Raw genomic sequence first — 18870 nt, 5'->3', positions numbered from 1 at the left:
TCCCTAATTTTTTTAATTAATAGAGATTGAAAAACGAATTCTTTCCTATAAAATTGTACAAATTTTCTCCTAAAATGAATTCATTTGATCAAATATATAGAGAGTGGACCAAAATAAAAGGTTTGAAAACAATTAGACTCATTAAAATACAAAGTCATAGAAATCTTTCATTTTCTCAACTCGTTTACAAAAGTATCACCTCATGCACTTGTATCATAAATAACTATTTCAAATTCTTTATTAACAAATTACTGAAAAAAACGCCATTAATAAAATAATAGGTGCAGCACTGGGCCCAGTGGAAATTATCCAATGGTTCTGGTTGGATTTGGCCATAAAAATATGGGATTTCAATTCTTTCTATTTTATTTCACAAAATGGAGTGAATTTTATGGAACCATCTTTCGTCATGTAAAAAACATCTTATATTCCAACTGGTTCCTCTTCTTTGCTTAGATTTGACCACGAGTTTATGGGATTTTCAAATTTTATTTCATGATCTGCATTGATTGATACCTTACTTAACAATTTGATTGATCAGTTGGATTAGACAGCTTCTGAAACCGTCTTCTTTATATCAAGAACACCCCATATAACAATTGGTTCCTTTACTTTGTTTCTGTTAATTGGATTTGGTCATGAGTTTATGATGTTTTGAACTGTTTTAGTTTTATTTAATGATCTGGAGTGAGTTTCATGGGTACTGCTTCTGGAACCATCTTCTTCATGTAGAAAACATTTTCAATTTTTCTAGTTTCATTTTATGATCTGGAGTTCATTTTATAGGTATAGCTTCTAAAACAGTCATCTTTGTATAGAGGATACCTCATATAACAATTGGTTCGTTTACTTGGGTTCTATTGGTTGGATTAGACTATGAGTTCATGGAATTTTCAACTTTTCCCTATTTATTTCATGAACTGGGTTGAATTCCATGGGTACAGCTTCTGAAACCGCCTTCTTTGTAAAGAGGACACCTTATGTAACAATTGGTTCCTTTACTTTGGTTCTATTGGTTGGATGAGTTCATGGGTTTTTCACTTTATCTTAATCGATTGGTTCTTCATTTAAGTTAGAATTTCTGGTACTGGAACAGATAATAAAGCAGTACTAGCTCCAGTTGACATTTTTCAATGGTTCTATTGAACCATGAGTTTATGAGATTTTGAACTTTTATAGTTTTATTTCATCATAATTTGAAAAAATTAATTGTAAGTGTTGGTGTAGTGGTAATACGAAATATTGTATTCGATTTCTCAGTTAGCAAGTCGCTGGTTGATTGGATCCATTGATTTTGGACTTTAATACGAGGGTTGATGCTTTTATTTCTCCACCAAGCTAAAAAAGTTATTTTTAATTATACTTCCCACTAAAATCATTTTTTTTTCTTCAACATAATAGTTGGTCAAGTTATTATTCTTATCCTTTGTTTATATGTCTAAGCAGACACTAAATATTTTGAAACTGTTCTAAGAAGTGAAAAAAGCCTTGAAATTTCAATTATAACGTGAAAAATCTTGATTTTCATTATATTCGGGTGATTTACAGGGTGTTTTCTTGATAATCCAATAACAATTTGTCTAAAATACTCCTTAGGGATCAAGATAGGAATCGAAGTTTGGTATTCACACTTGAAAAAGAAAACACTTGACTAAATTAAACAATATAATGATCTTTTTTCAATGACATCAATTTTAGACACTTTTTTTTACACAAAATTGTGATTGTGGAATGAAATATCGACATTCGTAACAAGAATTTTACTTTAAACAAAATCAATTAGGTCTTAAGTATAAAAAGAAAATTTGAGCAATAAATTTAAATACATAGAAACGTATATGTAAAAATAAAGACAAGATTTTGATATTTTGTACTTAACCAGCATTAAAAACAAATAATAAAAAATACTTTGTCAATATACTAAAATTTGAGCTAAAATCAAATGTTAATGCCACGAATTTTGATGATAATTATGCATTTACAGTCGATACAAAATGAGCCAAGTGTTACAAAAATTACATTCCGTTTATTCTTCAAAGTTTCATCGAAATACACAAACCTGCAAGGTACCTTAATTTGTATACTCCCCCGGTACATATTTAATGTCATAAGTGGAGAAATACTTATATTTTTTTCAATTATTATTTATTGTGATGTAAACGTTTTCCAATAATTCATATTCAATGCTATTTATTTTTGTATTCTTTTTTTGTTAAATCAAATATTTTCTTTGGGACATTTCCAAAAATATAATATTAATTTTATCTATTGAATTATTCAACCACTATATCCCTATTAAACATATTTTTGTCTTTCCCATAAAGTATTTTGTAAAATAAAAAAAAAATAAATCAACTATGAATTAATCATTGTTTTCCAATTGTTGAGCCAAAAGTATGGATAGAAAAGTATTATGGTGACTTTTCTTCAACAAAATCAACCCCCTATTAACTGGTACGGAGTTCAAAGTACAAGCATCGATGAAGTTCCAACGATCAGAACGACTAAAAAATATAAAAAAGACTTGAACATGAAAATGAGGAATAAGTATCATTTGGAATTGTTTGACAACAATTCAAATCAGCATTTGAGTACCAAAAAATGACGGTGTTTGCGAATTTTTGCGTTGATATGTCACCACTACACACCTGAATCAAAACGTCAATCACCTGAGTGGACTAGACTGGGATAAAAAACGTAAAAATCGCCTGGAAAGTTTATGGTTTCCGTATTTTTTATACACACGACTTATTTCGGCAAAAAATACATCGGTTCAAAATTCGATGAAAGTACCCATTGGAAAAAATAGCAAATGAATGGAAATTTATACAAATCGTTTCATAAAAATTGCATAGAAAAGACTAAAAACCATTGGACTGATTGTAACGAAGAAAAAACTCTTCTTTATTAGATCGAAAATTAATTGATTTTCCATCTGATACAATTTTTATTGTAGTTTTCTATTTCCATTAGCGTCCATTCTATATTTTCAATTTTCTTTTTGAAATTTTTATTATTTGACTCCATTTTATCCCAGATAATAAATTTTTCTATTTCATTTATCAATTATTATTGATTCTTGTAATTTAGATTTGGCATCATATTTCCTTTCTATTACTTTTTCCTTGTGTTCTCTTTACATAAAAGCTTTTCCAACAGTAAAACACTCCTTTTTTGATACAATTCCACTATGTGGCAATGCTGTAATGAAAATTTTCCTTCTTAATATTATTGAAAATGTCTATCAATAATAACTAGGGAGACTTAATTAATCAACAAGGATTAGTTAGAATTGAAAAAAAAAAACGACAAAAATAAAGTAAAAATAGAAAAGGTTCAAGAAATAATGGAGTATAGTTAAAGAAGATGAGGAAAAATCTTGTTTTTAGGTAGAAAAATTTTCAAATGGGAAAAATACGACGTAATGTACCTGGTGATGTAGAAAATTTTTTTAACAAAAAAAGATACAAAAATAATCAAAAAGTTAATTGTAAATGAAAAATAGATTTTTTCAACTTATTATAAACTTAAAACTTCTGGTAAAATTGAAATTTGTCCAATTTTTTTTTGAGAAATAGGTTATAATAAAAAAACGATATTTTTTGTGCATTTTGAAAATTGTGCATTGTCAAAAGTAAAAATTGTACGTATTCTCCAAAATTTTTGCTTTTATAAAATGCATTTTTACAATCAGATACTAATAATTAACAAAAATGGGTCACATAATTTCAAAATAATTTTGCTCTAATTGCAACCATGGAGATAAATAGGATTTTTCTACAATTAGAGTACTTTCAAGTAGAAATTAAATCCAGGAATTTTACAAATTCAGTTTCGAAATTGAATTTTTGTAATCAGTGTAGTTTTGATTGACTAGAATAGAGAATATTGGACTTAATAAAAGTATTTACTAGAGATAGAAAATTATGGAGAAAATGCGTTGAAAAAGGACACAAAGGGTCTAAATTCGAAGCCCAAAGGTATAAGAAGATAAAACAAGAAATAGAACATAAGAGTGATGTAGTACCATAATTTATGGTATGCTTTGGATTTTATAATTAAAATTCTCTATCCCACGTTCTTTATCAACTTTTCCATCACGGTAAATGTTGGGAAATGGGTAACAACAATAAAAAAGCAAAGAGAAACAACAGGAAGACAATGGATTGACCAGAATAGAGGAAATTTGACGAAATAAAGGAAAAACTCTAAATAAAAAGAAAATATTTACTAGAGATAGAAAATTATGGAGACAATGGGTTAAAAGAGGACACAAAGAGTCTCAATTCGAAGCCCAAAAGAAATAAGAAAATAAAATAAGAAGAAACAGGACATAAGAGTGATGTATTATCATAAATTATGGCGGGTTTCGAATTTTATAGTGATAATTAAATACATCCACACTAGCACTCACTATTATCAGTCTAGTCCTTCGACAATTGTATAAGTCGGTGGTTCATACCCGGCTCAAAGGACCAAATTATGAGAATTGGTAAAGTGGTTGTGTTCAGGGAGTAAAAAAAAGATATATTTAGTTAACTAATAAATTCAAAAATTCAAGTTCAATACTGAAATTTTTGGTATTGAATTAATTTTTTTCAGATAGTAAAAAATACTCAATATATTAATGAATGGATGGTGGTTCACCCCATCTCCACGACTAGTATCATAGGTAGTTTGGAGTAGCAAAATTGTACTGACCCTTTCTCACATCTTGAACATGAAAAGAAAATTTTACTCTTCGATCTAAATTCATTAACAAACAATTTTGTTCAAATGACCTTAGACTAAAGGTATTTTTTATAAAAATTTAATAAATTTAACAGTAATTTTCTTCCATAGTCGTCTCAACTATACGTTTTTTTCAAACTTCCTTGCAGTCGAACATCAACCGTTAAATAGGGCTCCGAAGTCCAAAAAAGAGAGATATAGATGGTTTGTGAGATTTAACTCATTCTGGCTATCATCTCTCACTATCAGTTTGAGGTAACAATGTAGGGTTGATGGGTATCGGTTGAGTTCTAGGTAGCTGTTTTTTCTGAAACAGAAAATTGTAAAATTCAAAAACTTTACTACCAAACCACATACTAATGAATTTCTGGAACACTAACAATCATAGTCACACTTTTATGGTCCTTCGTTCCTGCCACAAGTCGCTATATTGAGTAAAGTGTTACAAAAAAACCCTAAATGTAAAAATCATGAACAAAAACCAGATCCAAAGGAATTTCTGCAACATTAACCATAGTCACACTTTATGGTCCTTCAAGCCTTTCACTGCCCCTTCATTGATAAAAGTGTTATGACAAAGCTTAAAACAAAACAAAATTATAAACAAAAATCAGGTTCTAAGGAATTTTCTGGAACATCAACAATCATAGTTACACTTTATAGTCCTTCGAGACTGCCATAAGTCTATCAGGCTCAAAGGACTATAGTGTACTGATATTATACAGTGTGTTTAGTAACATAACATTTACAGTATAAACAAATGTACAAGAAATAATATAAGAAGAAAACACTAAAGAATAATAAAAAGTTTGTAATGAATGAGAATCTAATTCACATCAAGTATCATCAGATTTCTGTTATTCTAGATCCAAAAAGACCTAAATTTGTTTTATATTGATAAATAAAAATGTTTTATACCTTCCGCCTAAAAGGGAAACAGCCCTCATTTTCCGAAACAGCCACTGGTTGTAGAACTAGATCAGGCGTTCTCGAACTGTTGGGTCCGAATATATTCAACTGTCTGAAACAATCGGTTTCGATCATTTCGGTTTGCCACGGTATCGAAACACAACCCGTATTGAATTTACTGTAAAAACTAGCGTCACTTTCGTCTATATTCACACCTTTCACTGTAGAAAACTGTTCAATGTCTAAAACATCTTTGGCGTACACCGCATGAGGCTGAAAGAAAATTTTAATTTTGAATAAAACACAATTATTCGTTATTTGGATGAAAAAATGGCGAAGGCACCGAAAATGGGCGTTAAATTTAAATCTACAAGAAGTAATTTTATGACCGTAAATAGAAAAACCAAGTGGGTTATATTTAGAACTTCTTGGTGACCAATTACTGGTATATCATCTGGAATGTTACTAAAATTATTATGGAAACCATGTTTGTGAAAAATCTTGTCTTTAGTTTTTTCTTTCCATTTACTGCTTCCTTTTATATTTAAATCCTCATATACTTTTCTGAGACACTAGATCTGGGTCTTCCTGTCTTCTTCTATATCTAAACCAACATTTTCTCTCGGTATTTCAACTTTTGTTGGTACTAGATATCAACTTTTGTTGGTACTAGATATCAACTTTTGTTGGTACTAGATATCCACTTTTCTTGGTTCCTCTTGCTTTCTTTTTGTTATTGTCATAGGAAATTATAATTAAACAATTCAGTTACCTTAACACCAGTTTTCAGTAACTTCTGAAATAAGACAACAGTTTGAATAATTTCAGAATAGTTGAGATAAAAAAAAATACACAATTTTTGTGATAACTTTTGGAAGCACATCTTTAACACTAGTTGCAACTTATCAGTACATCAAAATCTTACAGAATTAGTTTTAAAGTAAAAAAATTAGTTTAGTTACTTTGTACGAATACTGTTTGCGTTTAAAAATAAATTAAATAGTAGTAAAGTGACAAAGGAACTACTGGGAATACCATCCACCTTACAGTCTTGATCTAGGACCTAGTGACTATAATTTACTTCAATGTACGACTTGTTCGGTAGCAACTCATCGGTACAGCAAAAATTTACAGAATCAAATTTTAACAGAAAAAAAATTAGTTTAGTTACTTTGTACAAGGACTGTTTGTGTCTAAAATTAAAGTATATAGTGGCAAAGTGACAAAAGGGCTACTGGGAATACCATCCACCTTACAATCTTGATCTAGACCCTAGTGATTATAATTTACTAAAAAAATGAACGGCTTGGTACAGTAGCAACGAAGAGCTTCAAGTGAGTATACAGGGGGTATAGGAAAGTTAGTTAATGTTATAAAAACCATCCCTCGTAAATAAATTAGAACAGTTGTAAATATTGAACTTACGTCTGGAACAAATGGCGGATCGATCATGCCGGCCTCCAATCGTCTCCAATTGATGTGCGAATTGAAAAACTGATGTTGTTTAACCGAACAAGCACCGCTCCTTCCGGCTTTACCTCCTAGTCTCTGCTGTGGATTCTTCGCTAATAGTTGTTGGCACAGTGATTTGGCATCTTCGCTGAATTTATTCGAGTATTTTTCTTGATCGTTTTTCACTCGTCTATCGACCTCTTCTCGTTTTACTTTTTCTTTTCGAGCCCTAAATGGTGCCTGACCCTCGATCATCTCGTAGAGGAGGCATCCGAAACTGAACCAGTCAGGGCTGTAGGTGTACCTTTCATTATCTATAACTTCTGGTGCTAAATAAACGATTATTAATTAATTTATTAATAATAAAAAAATTTATTATATAAATTATATGATCACCATTTTGGTGAGATTTTTTAGAGGACTATAAATGAAAAAACGTTAAATTGCAACCAATAAAATAGAAATTCAACTTGAACATTAGAAAAAAATAGCATTTAAAACACGTTAACTGCCATGATACACAGTTAGTCGATCCATTTTCTGTATCAACACTGTATTTATAATTATTTTTTTTGATCTTTATTGATTTTCCAATAGTCCAAAAGCATTTTTGAGAATTATCTATCGTTTTAAGTGCATATAATAAATCATAATCAAATGGTTTTCGGAAAATATCCCATTATTTAAGTGAGATTAAAATGTTTCAATTAAACCGTTACAGTATTGGGTTAAACAAAAGTAAATCAGTTTAAAATCCTTATCAGAGTAGTAGTTAACACATACGAGTGGTTAAAACATCGGTTATAGTGCGGAAAGAAGCATCTGATGATCCTCAACCTATTTTTTATGGGTAAAATCGACGTGCTGGTAATTTTGAGGTTATGTTGATGACAATTAAAAAATTCTAACCAATATTGAAGTAAAAACCAACAAAATGATAACCACATTTATGTTAAAGCAAAATTTGTTCCTAAAATCGTTTTTATTCAACCAGATTTGCTAATAAAATAATTCATAATCAAGATATCAAAAATATAGGTTAGATTTTCAACCGTTTTACGTATAGAAAACATTATAGATCTTCTAAACGACTCTAGACTGGTGATTTTACAAGCTATAATCGTCCTCTGGAAACTAGCAGTCACTTTATTAGTCGTTTAAAAGGTCTATAATGTTTGCTATACTTAAAACCTTTAAAATCTAGCTTTTATCTTTGTTATCTTGGTTCTGAATTATTTTATCTCGCAAATGTGGTTAAATAAAAATGATTTTAGGAAAAAATTTTGCTTAAATATAAATTTGGTTATCATTTTGTTGGTTTTTACTATACTATTGGATAGAATTTTTTATTTTCATCAGCATAACCTCAAAATTACCAGCACGTCGATTCTACTCATAAAAAATGAAGTCAATACCATTAAATGCTTCTTCTCACTATATTCAACAAACAAACCCTCGTATGTGATAACTACTGTCCTGATACGGATTGTAAACTGATTTGCTTTAGATTGTAATATTTTAATATCATCTAAATAGGATATTTTTCGAAAACTTGAAAAATATACTCAAAATTAAGTCTATGGAATCCGAAATCATTTAAGTGCTAAATCAATCGCACTTAAATGATTAAATATTCTCCTATTTAAATTATATTAAAATATTATTAAGTCGTTATACAAGTGGTAATCAAAAGTAAATCAGTTTATAATCCGTATGAGAACATTAGTTATAATATACGAGGGTTAGTTTGATTGTTTAATTTTGTTTAATAATTCTTATGGGCTTTACTGCATTATTCTACTTGAAATTATTCGAACGGACGAATTTAAATATCAATCAAATAATAAGTTTATTTTGCTTAGTTGTTCAGAGTCTAAAAATATGTAACGGATTAAAAATTTTCACGACGCCATTGATATATCTAATTATATTCGCGTGCTATGGATATACATATAAACAGAAACCGATGGGCTGGAAACGAAGATATCAAAAGGAAATTTGAAAAGTGTCACCAAGAAAAGAAAAAACTGTATACATTATAATACTGAAATAATAAAAAAAATTAGATACGTGGTTTATTCATGGCGATTTATAAATATATATATTTACCCATATAGCCAACGGTTCCAACTCTCCCTCTAACGGATTCCCCTTCTGGTATATCTACTGCTAAGCCTAAATCTGAGATCCTCACGTGACCAGCATCGTCGAGGAGTATATTTTCTGGTTTACAATCTCTATATACAATGCCCTACAATAAAAATATAATAATATTTTAATGATGATTTATATTTAGGTCTATTTCATTTAAAATCAGTTTAAAATGACAGGTAAATATTTTCGACGTTTCGATACAAATCGATGTAGGTCGAAACGTCTAAAAAATAAAATAAAGATAAATAATCATTAAAACGAATAAGGGATCTAAGAAGTAGAAAGTTGAAAAAAATTATTGTTTCGATGTATAGATGAAAAAACATTTTTTTAAAATTTATTTTGAAAATAAAAGTGAACACTGTGTATATAATTAGGTTATTAGTAGTCTAGGTAGGAAATATATCGATCCTCAAGAATTTTATTGAACTTTTTAAGGAACTTCACTTTGGGTATTCAAAATTTGAACCTTTCACTTTGATTTTTCTCACATTTTTGCTTGTACAAAAAAAATAAAAATATAGATATCAAAATTGTAGGAAATTTTATGCTCTATAACATGATAAAACTAGATTTAGAAAAAAACTCTTAATTTTTCAAAAAATAATGAAAATTTTGAGAATATGTAAATTTATGTGGTAAATATACTAAAAATAATTAAATCAAATTTATATTATATGAAAATGTAGTAGAAAAGTTTATGAAAAAGTTGGTGTTTTTAAATTTTGGTAATTCAAAATGGCAGCCGCGTAAAGTGGATTTATATATGTACATTTTATGATATTAACAATTTTAAAATGTGATTTACTACTATTGACATAGGAAACGTATAAATAACATGAAATAACACTTTTTCACACAGTTTTAAAAAAATTAAATATTTTTTCATTTTAAACTTCAATTTTAACCTACAAGTCCAATTTTAAAAATTGGGCATTCCAAAAACTACACATTTTGAAAATTCAAAAATATATGGATTCCCTTTATGTAGCAGTCATAATGGATTTACAAAATATGGAGAAACAAAATTTTTTGAGTATTTTATTTGGTATTTATTGTTCAAAATTCAATTTCCACTTCCAGGTCAAATCATAAAAGTACAGGTCTTCAAAAACTACACATTTTGAAAATTGGAATAATATTGAAATTCAGTTTACGCGGCAGCCATTTTGAAATTTCAATATTTGAGAACACCAACTTTTTCATAAACATTTCCTCTACATTTACGTGTAATATCAATTTTATTTTATAATTTTCACTTTATTTACTACATTAATGAAATTTTTTTTTAAATTGAGGGCTGAAATATATTTTTTTGAAATCTAGCGTGTTATAAAGCATGAAATTCCCTACAATTTTAATAGATGAAATTTTTTTGTGCGATCAAAAATGAAAAAGATATCATCCATTTTGAATATTAAAAATTTTTTTTTTCGATATTTATTCTTAGAAATTAAATTTCAATTTTATAGTGCAAATAAAAAAAAAACAAACAATTTTGAAGAATGATTGTAATATTCTAGAGACATCTGTGTATTTTTTGGCACTAGATCCCCTTAAATATGTATATAACTGTAAAAAGAATATTAAACTATATAAAAAAAATTGAGATATAGACATACCTGCTGATGGAGATGATCTAAACCGCACACGACTTCGGCAGCATAAAACCTGGACCTAGTTAAATCGAGTCCGGGTTCACCTCCCATATTATAAATATGGAATTTCAAATCGCCCCCATTCATAATGGTTAAAACAAGACATAAAGCATCTTTTGTTTCATAAGCGTAAGCCAAACTAACTACGAAACGAGAATTAATCTTTTGTAAAATTTGTTTTTCAATGAGTACCATCGCCTCCCCCTTTCGTTTCTTTATCCTTTTCTTTTCCAATTTTTTACAAGCGTACATTTTGCCCGTTGCCCTGACCTGCAATAAAACGTTATTTTAAAACCTCTAGTATACGAGGATAAGCATCCAAAAATCAAATATCTGATTTCTTTGACACACTTCGTATATTCCTATGAAGAAAACACCATAACTTAGTGCAGTGGTGTTAAATATGACGATATGTACAGATCTGCGAATTGGAAAAAAATTCATTCATATGCTCAACAAATATAATTTAAATCCTGTTTAAATATTCCTGATATAATAAAAAAATGTGAATACAACTTTCGGATTCTTAATTTATGGTAGAAATCGTACCGTGCAGAGGAAAAGAATACTATATCAGGTCTATACACATACAAATCTTATTTAAATATTCCTGATATAATGAAAAATGTGATTACAACTTTCAGATCCCGAATTTATGGTAGAAACCGTGCCGAGCAGAGGAAAAGAATACTATATCAGGACTATACACATATAAATCCTATTTAAATATTCCTGATATAATAAAAAATAAGGATATAATTTTCGGATCTCAATGTATGGTCAAAAATTGGAGAATAAACATAAATAATAAATCCAGAAAATGGATTACTGGGGAAAATACACCATCAAAGTGAAATGAGTAATTTTTCTATTACAAAAAAATGTCTTTTTCTACCCACTGCGTCTTCTATAGAAAACAAATAATCATGAAAAGCGTTGGAAGGATGTTATTTTCATTATATTACAAATTACAAGTTATGAAGTTTATCAAATTACTTTGAGCTGAATAATATTATGAAAATGAAGTTACGTAAACAAGCAACATAATGAATATATATGATAATATGTTTTTGTTATATTTATGTATATTTAGTACGAGAAAATTGTTCAAAAATGCGTATACTGGGGTATATAGCATTACTGGAACGAACCTGGCCAGAATAAAAAGAAGTTGTGAATATCAAGACGGCTTTAGGAAGGAACAAAGCGCGGTGGACCAGATTTTTACCTTAAAAACAATAGTCAAGACCAAACTTTAGAGCTACATCTACTGTTCATAGATTACGATACAACAGAGAGGATAAAGTTGTATGAGGAAGGTGATGTTCCATAAATGGTGAAACTGAGTATGAATAGAACTGAGATTAAAGTATTGTCTAAAGGAAGGCCACCAGGCCAATGTTTTCAAAGAAAAAGAAGAACGGAGTAGAGGGATCCTTTATCCATTTTACTTTTTAAACTCGCCTTCGAAGTAATCCCAAATACAGACTCAAGGTGGGACTTAGAAAAAGTAGATTGGAGAAGGTATCAAAAAGAATCGGTCTCAGGGTGAATGCCTAAAAGACTAAATACATGGGAAAGCATCAGGAAAGGAAAAAATCAGGTGGAGAACAGAACTTTCAAGACGAGAATTGAGGAATACCATTTTGGAAAAGTTGAGTCCTTCGAACATCTAGTAGTGCTGACAAGATGAAAGAACAAGAAAATCGGTTGGTCAAGGGTGGTAGAGCAATCGGGTCTTTGAATAATATTCTGAAAGCAAAAGAAATCCCAGCGAAAATAAGATTGTACCGACGTATGAGTATCTACTGATTAGTAACCTAGAGGAAGAAATTATTCCGAAGCATACTGGGGGCGTGAAAATGAACAATGAGTCATGAAGAAGAGGAACAAATGATGATTTGAAAGAAATGTACATCAAGTCTAACTTTACGCAACTAGTTAGAGCTCGAAGAGTTATATAGTTGGGGTATATGTCGAATGAATACAATCAGAATTGTCAAGAGAGCACAAATGGAGGAAAAGGGGATAAGGAGGGCAGGCCGAAAAAAAAAAGAATAGGAGAGATAACATTAGACGTGAGAAGAGTGGGAATAACTGAGTGGAGAGAAAGAACGGATGGAGAGGTATAGTAAACAGAGTTAAGGAAGAAGAACAAAACAGATTCAGAAGAACTGGCCTTTTTGGAAAGGTGGAAATGAAGAAACCTCCAAATAAAATTAAGAGGTTACAGTGGGCTAAAGAACATGAAAAATTGGCGCGTGAAGAGTGGGAGAGAGTTTTTTGGCGTTATGAATCAAAGAGTGTTTGTGTGCAGGTCAAAGGATGAATTAATGTTAGATCCATGTATAATACCGACTGATGGTGATGGTTTGGGTTTTTTTGAAGGAAGGGCGACTGAAGACCAAGTAAAAATTGGAGGAATTCCGAGGAAAGAATGCTATAAAAGATATTAAAGGAAAGTAGTACGTTCTGATCGACAGAAAATTTATCTTTCAGCATGACAACGATCCCAAGCATTCCCCGAAGCTGTGTGAAGAATTGGGAAGGAAGAATGTACTGAGAGTAATGATTCGGCCGCCACAGTAATCCAATCTCAACCCGATTGATTTTTTGTGGGAAAAATTGGACAAGGAAGTCACATCTTTAAAACCAAATAGACGACGATTATTTGTTGAAATAGTTACGGAGAATGTCAAATTTGTGCACCGGAATAATAAAAAGGGATGTGATAATTATAGATTAATCAATCTATAATTATCATCCCTTAAGCTATAGCCAACCTAGGTGTGTAAATATAAATAAAATAAAGGCATATTTGTGGGTAAAATTGACAGATTAACAACTTTGATATGAAATTTTTAGTGCTTCAAAAATTAAAAAAAAAAAAACGATTCTTAAAATCATCTTTTTTACCCCTAAGTAAGTGAATAATTCCAAATAAATCAATTTCGAACAATTCAATAACGTATTTTGAAAATCCATCGTAGAATTCGAATTTTTTTTGGACTAACTTAGGAATATTAACTAGATGGATTATCAGAGTCGTAGATAAAATATTGTTCTCACAACAAACAACTTTTTTTTACCTCATAATGTGAACTGTAACTAACGACTTTGATTCTAATTGTTCCTTATAATATTTTCGCCGTATTTAAACAGAATAACATATACATGGTGTCATTTAAAAAACGTACCACCTTGTATATTTATCTTCCATTAGATTACAAGCTATCCAAAGGACCTACAAGCCCTATATGTGATTCGTAATATGACGCCTTTTTTAAAAACACCCTTGGACTATAAGACGACCCTTTTCTTCAAAATCCGAGAGAAAATTTCCTTTGGGCAGTGGAAAAATTTTCCTAGTCTTCCTAGACGATTTTTGTATGGCTATCACCATCCCTTCACTCGTCGGTTTCCTAGCGAAGTAAAATGGCCGACTCGTTACCTCCAAAAGAAACCTTACCAACCCTCGTCCTGCCATATATTAAATCCATCCTCAGAATAAAATCATATTTTATATAATTTTTTTATCCACCCCAAAACCCAACGACATTATAGATGGTATATATATTATTCACTTGTGATTAATGGTTATTATTATGCAAGTTCGTTGGAAAATTTTGATTAGAAAAAATATCTATTCTCTTTTCTTTATCGGGATATATAAAATCCTTCAAGAGGCCTTGTCCTTCGACGAATTTTATCTATCTGAAGGACCAGCATCGTGTATCCGTTTCATCTTTTAATCAATATGTTCTCTGCGTGTATCTCTTTCTCTCTATTTTCATCCGGGTGGTTCGTCAACTTAACAAATTAAGCTTTAGTTATATCCGAAGTTCAAGGATTTATGAAATGACAATTTTATGTCCATTTATATCCATATCCTTAATAAGCGAATATTACGACAAAAAATTTCGTAAATATCCATATTTTGAAAAAAATTGAAATCGTACAGAGTGTTATATAAATCCGTTACGAATGAAACAGTTTTTTTAAATAAGAAAATGTAATACGGGTAACTAAATAAACTTTGGGTAAAGGGAATGTTTAATTTTTTATCTACCCCTCATACGAAAAAGCAAATAATAAGTGAGTTAGTTAGAGTTATTTAAAGTCAAATTCCAAGAATTATGTAAAGAAAACGAAAATTCTTAAAATGCCAATGAAGAAAAATTTTTTATCATAAATAAATAGCGTCATATTGTAGTTCAGTCAAATTAGACTAAAAAACTGTGATCAAATAACAAAAGGTCATTTAAAACTCAATCTTAATGGAGATCTTGGGTTTATCATTTCATTTCATTGACCTCCTGTATTATTAAAGATCAAAGTCAAAGAATTAAGTACAGAAGACGAAAATTCATATAAGGTCAATTCGGCATGATATGAACAAAAAAATTCGCAACAAGAAGAAAAAAAATAACAAATTAATTGCGTTATATTATAGTTCAGGCAAATTAGATTAAGCAAATAGTGATCAAATAACAAAACGTCCTTTAAAATTCAATTTTAGTGGAGATCTTGGGTTTAGCATTAGGTTTCATTAACCCTAAGTGAGTTAAAATAGTTATTCAAAGTCAAACTCAAAGAATTAGGTGTAGAAAACGAAAATTCTTAAAATGTCGATGAAGAAGAAAAAATGTAATCACAAATTAATAGTGTCAAGCTTAAGTCCAGTCAAATTAGACTAAAAAAATTGTGATCAAATAACAAAAGGTCCTTTAAAACTCAATTTTATTGAAAATCTTGGGTATATCATTAGGTTTCATTAAGCCCAAGTGAATTAAAAAAGTTATTTAAAGTCAAATTTGAAGAATTATATATAGAAAACGAAAATTCTTAAAATGCCAGTGAAGAAAAAATTTTTATCATAAATAAATAGCGTCATATTGTAGTTCAGTCAAATTAGACTAAAAAGCTGTGATCAAATAACAAAAACTTAATCTTAATGGAGATCTTGGGTTTACCATTTCATTTCATTGACCTCATGTGGGTTAGAAAAGTTATTAAAGGTCAAAGTCAAAGAATTAAGTACAGAAGACGAAAATTCATATAAGGTCGATTCGGTATAATATGAACAAAAAACTTCGCAGCAAGAAGAAAAAAAATAATAAATTAATAGAGTTATATTATAGTTCAGCCAAATTAGATTAAGCAAATAGTGATCAAATAACAAAAGGTCCTTTAAAACTCAATTTTAGAGGAGATCTTGGGTTTATCATTGGGTTTCATCGACTCCACGCGAGTTAAAAAAGTTAATCAAGGTCGAAAATTGAAATTATTTATAAAAAAAATAGACCAGGCAAGAATTGTGAATATTAAAATTGTTTACAAAAAATGTCTTTTACTATTTTCTTTGCTACGGAATTGCAAAAAAGGTTATTTTAGTAAATATAGTTGTAAACTTTGTTCACCAGATTGTATTAATCACCTAGGCCAGTCTTTAAGTCGATATTACAGAAGACATCATCATTTGAACAAATAAAAGTATAAGAAAAAGAAAAAAAATGGGAGAAAAATGATTGTCAATGCGAATTCCGAGATAATTCTATAAAATTGTCATGTAAAAATCGATGTAAACATTTATCTCAAAATCGATGTCAAAAACTTTCAAAGTACTCTGTATAGGTATAGGTAACAAAACGGATTCGGTTTAATATACAGGAGTTCGCATAAACGTGTTAATTATTTTTGAAAGACTCTGTATGAAGTGATAAAACAAACCCGATATAGTGGTTAACAGAAACTTGTTCATAACATAACCTAACCTAACCCTGTATAATATAAAGGGATTCAAATAAACTCCGTTCCATTCAAAGGACTTCTTTTTCTTTATAACCTAATAAAACAAATTCCATTTAATATACGAGGGTTTACATTTGTAGAATCGTACTTTTGGGTAGTTATACAACACTCAGTAGAGTTCGAGATTATTTCAAAATTAATTTGTAGTATTTATAACACGTACATAGTTAGAACAAAATCACACCACGCTACAACAGAAATAGAATTCTTGGTGTCCGTCTTGGGCTCTCGTGGTTGTTCGTCGAAAACTATAACCGTGAAATGTTTAAAAAAAACCATCGACTTTAACAGAAACAACCTACATTACTTTAATGAACCCTTGTGGACTAAAAATTAAAAAAAAACATCGGCGACTGGAAGTTTTGTGAAGAACAGGTTCTGGTTTAATCTAACCTCCCTGGAGTTTCGATAATTCGCGTCTATCCACGCTCCAACGTACACGTTCAGTTTAGCTCTGGTAAAAGGGGGATAAAATGAATCTCGAAGAGTAACAATCTGTGCCAAAGTTGAGTCAAACAGTTTTTTAACACCTATGATGCGGACTCCTAATATTTACTACCTAATTCGTATTAAAATAAAAAAAATTGAAATATTATGTTAATAAATAGTTCTCTGTCTGCCACTTTCCTGTAATCAAAAGACGAATTGAAATCTTACCTGGCACGCACAAACTTCTCCGAATCCTCCTTTTCCGAGCACCCTATACATCCGGAAAGTCTTGTAGGTGATTGGTTGGGATTCCAACCATTTCCATTGCAAATACCTATGGAAATACATGGAGGTTGTAAACTCTCGAAACGGCTCTCCGGCGAGGCTGTCTTTGACGGCTTTAACGCACGATGCAAACAAATCTTTATGGCCGTTGGTGAGTTTGTCGCTGGCTGGGAAGATGACGCCCAGCTGTAACAAGGAATTGAAAATTTTTCGATAGATATTTTCGAAAACGCATACGATTCGTTCCAAAACAAATATACAATCAAATTTTATTTTCTTAACGAGCTATTACGAATAAAGTGGACTTAACCTTACTTTTTGAGACCGTAGCTATTCTATTGAATATGTCGAAATGCCTTAAATAGGCATAAGGCTTGGAGTCGTTCTATTGCTCTCCTTAATCTATTTTTGTCCAATTATTCATGCCTTCTCTTTCTATATATTCTCTACACGCTTGTATCCATTCTTTCCGCGACCGCCCTCTTTTTCATTTAACACGAATCTTTTCACTCAATTATCTTCGTCCAATTTGGCTATATGCCTCATCCAATGAAGTCTTTGTGTTCTGACCATTTATACCAATTCAGCTTTACTCCACTTCTCCACCGAAAATCTTTTTCTATCACATGTTTATTCTCTTTTCTCCTTTTTTGTTCACATCTTTTGATTTTTATAGTCTTCTTAGTGCGTTTTGTTTCTTCTCCCCAGTCTTTAGTTGATTTTCTTGGTTTCACATCATTCGTTTAGCACTGACACTTTATCGGTAAAGGAATAGGTAACGTAAAGTAGAGAGTATAGACAGAAAGATATTTTCAAAATGTATTGTCAAAATTCTTCTTTATCATGTTTTCATCCCTTATTCAATCCCTTTAGTGGTGAAACATTCAAAAATGTATTAATCGCAATGCCTCAATTTGTCAATACTCGACCCTTATACATCAATACCCTTTTCAGATACCTCATCGTAACAGCTCTAATGTTGTCTGTGGTCTTCAAATGTTGTCCTTCCAGTGATTCATTGAACCGAGGCAACAAAAAGAATTTGCACATCTTCATTGACATTCGACTCTCTTGCAGCTATGCACTTTTGCCATTGAAGTTTCCTCGAAGGCTTCAACGAGAAATTCCTTCAGCTACCTCATCGGAACGGCTCTAATGGCTTCCGGCTTCCAGGGTCTCCAAATGTGGTCTTTTCAGTGATATCTTGAGCCGAGGGAACAAAAATAAAACCGGTATTGCTGTAGGTCGAATTTGTCAATCATCTTTGGAATACAACCTTCCTGCAGCTATACACTTTTGTCATTGAGATTTCCGGGAAGTTTTCGACGAGAGTTTCCTTCAGACGCCTTATCGTCGAGCCGAGGGAATAAAAACAAGACTGGCGAGGCTGTAGGTCGGTAGGTGTGTGACGCTGATTTCTGGAATGCTTCAAGAGGAATAT

At 30.7% G+C, this 18870-nt stretch overlaps 1 protein-coding gene across 1 annotated transcript in view; it reads right to left on the bottom strand.

Annotated features, from left to right (window-relative positions):
- Positions 1–1652: 1652 nt before the first annotated feature.
- LOC130893353 (G protein-coupled receptor kinase 2) overlaps positions 1653–18870 on the bottom strand; it is a 35965-nt gene continuing 18747 nt past the window's right edge. The window contains exons 4-9 of the mRNA XM_057799368.1: positions 17373–17615; positions 10869–11174; positions 9202–9343; positions 7066–7421; positions 5650–5913; positions 1653–5038 (exon numbers count right to left, since the gene is read on the bottom strand). Of these exons, the coding sequence (XP_057655351.1) occupies positions 4964–5038; positions 5650–5913; positions 7066–7421; positions 9202–9343; positions 10869–11174; positions 17373–17615 (1386 nt within the window). The 3' untranslated portion in view covers positions 1653–4963. The remainder of the gene's footprint in view (positions 5039–5649; positions 5914–7065; positions 7422–9201; positions 9344–10868; positions 11175–17372; positions 17616–18870) is intronic.

The sequence above is a fragment of the Diorhabda carinulata genome, chromosome 4, assembly GCF_026250575.1.
Source record: "Diorhabda carinulata isolate Delta chromosome 4, icDioCari1.1, whole genome shotgun sequence".
Classification (NCBI taxonomy): Eukaryota; Metazoa; Arthropoda; class Insecta; order Coleoptera; family Chrysomelidae; genus Diorhabda; species Diorhabda carinulata.
This window is presented reverse-complemented; position numbering and strand designations above follow the sequence as displayed.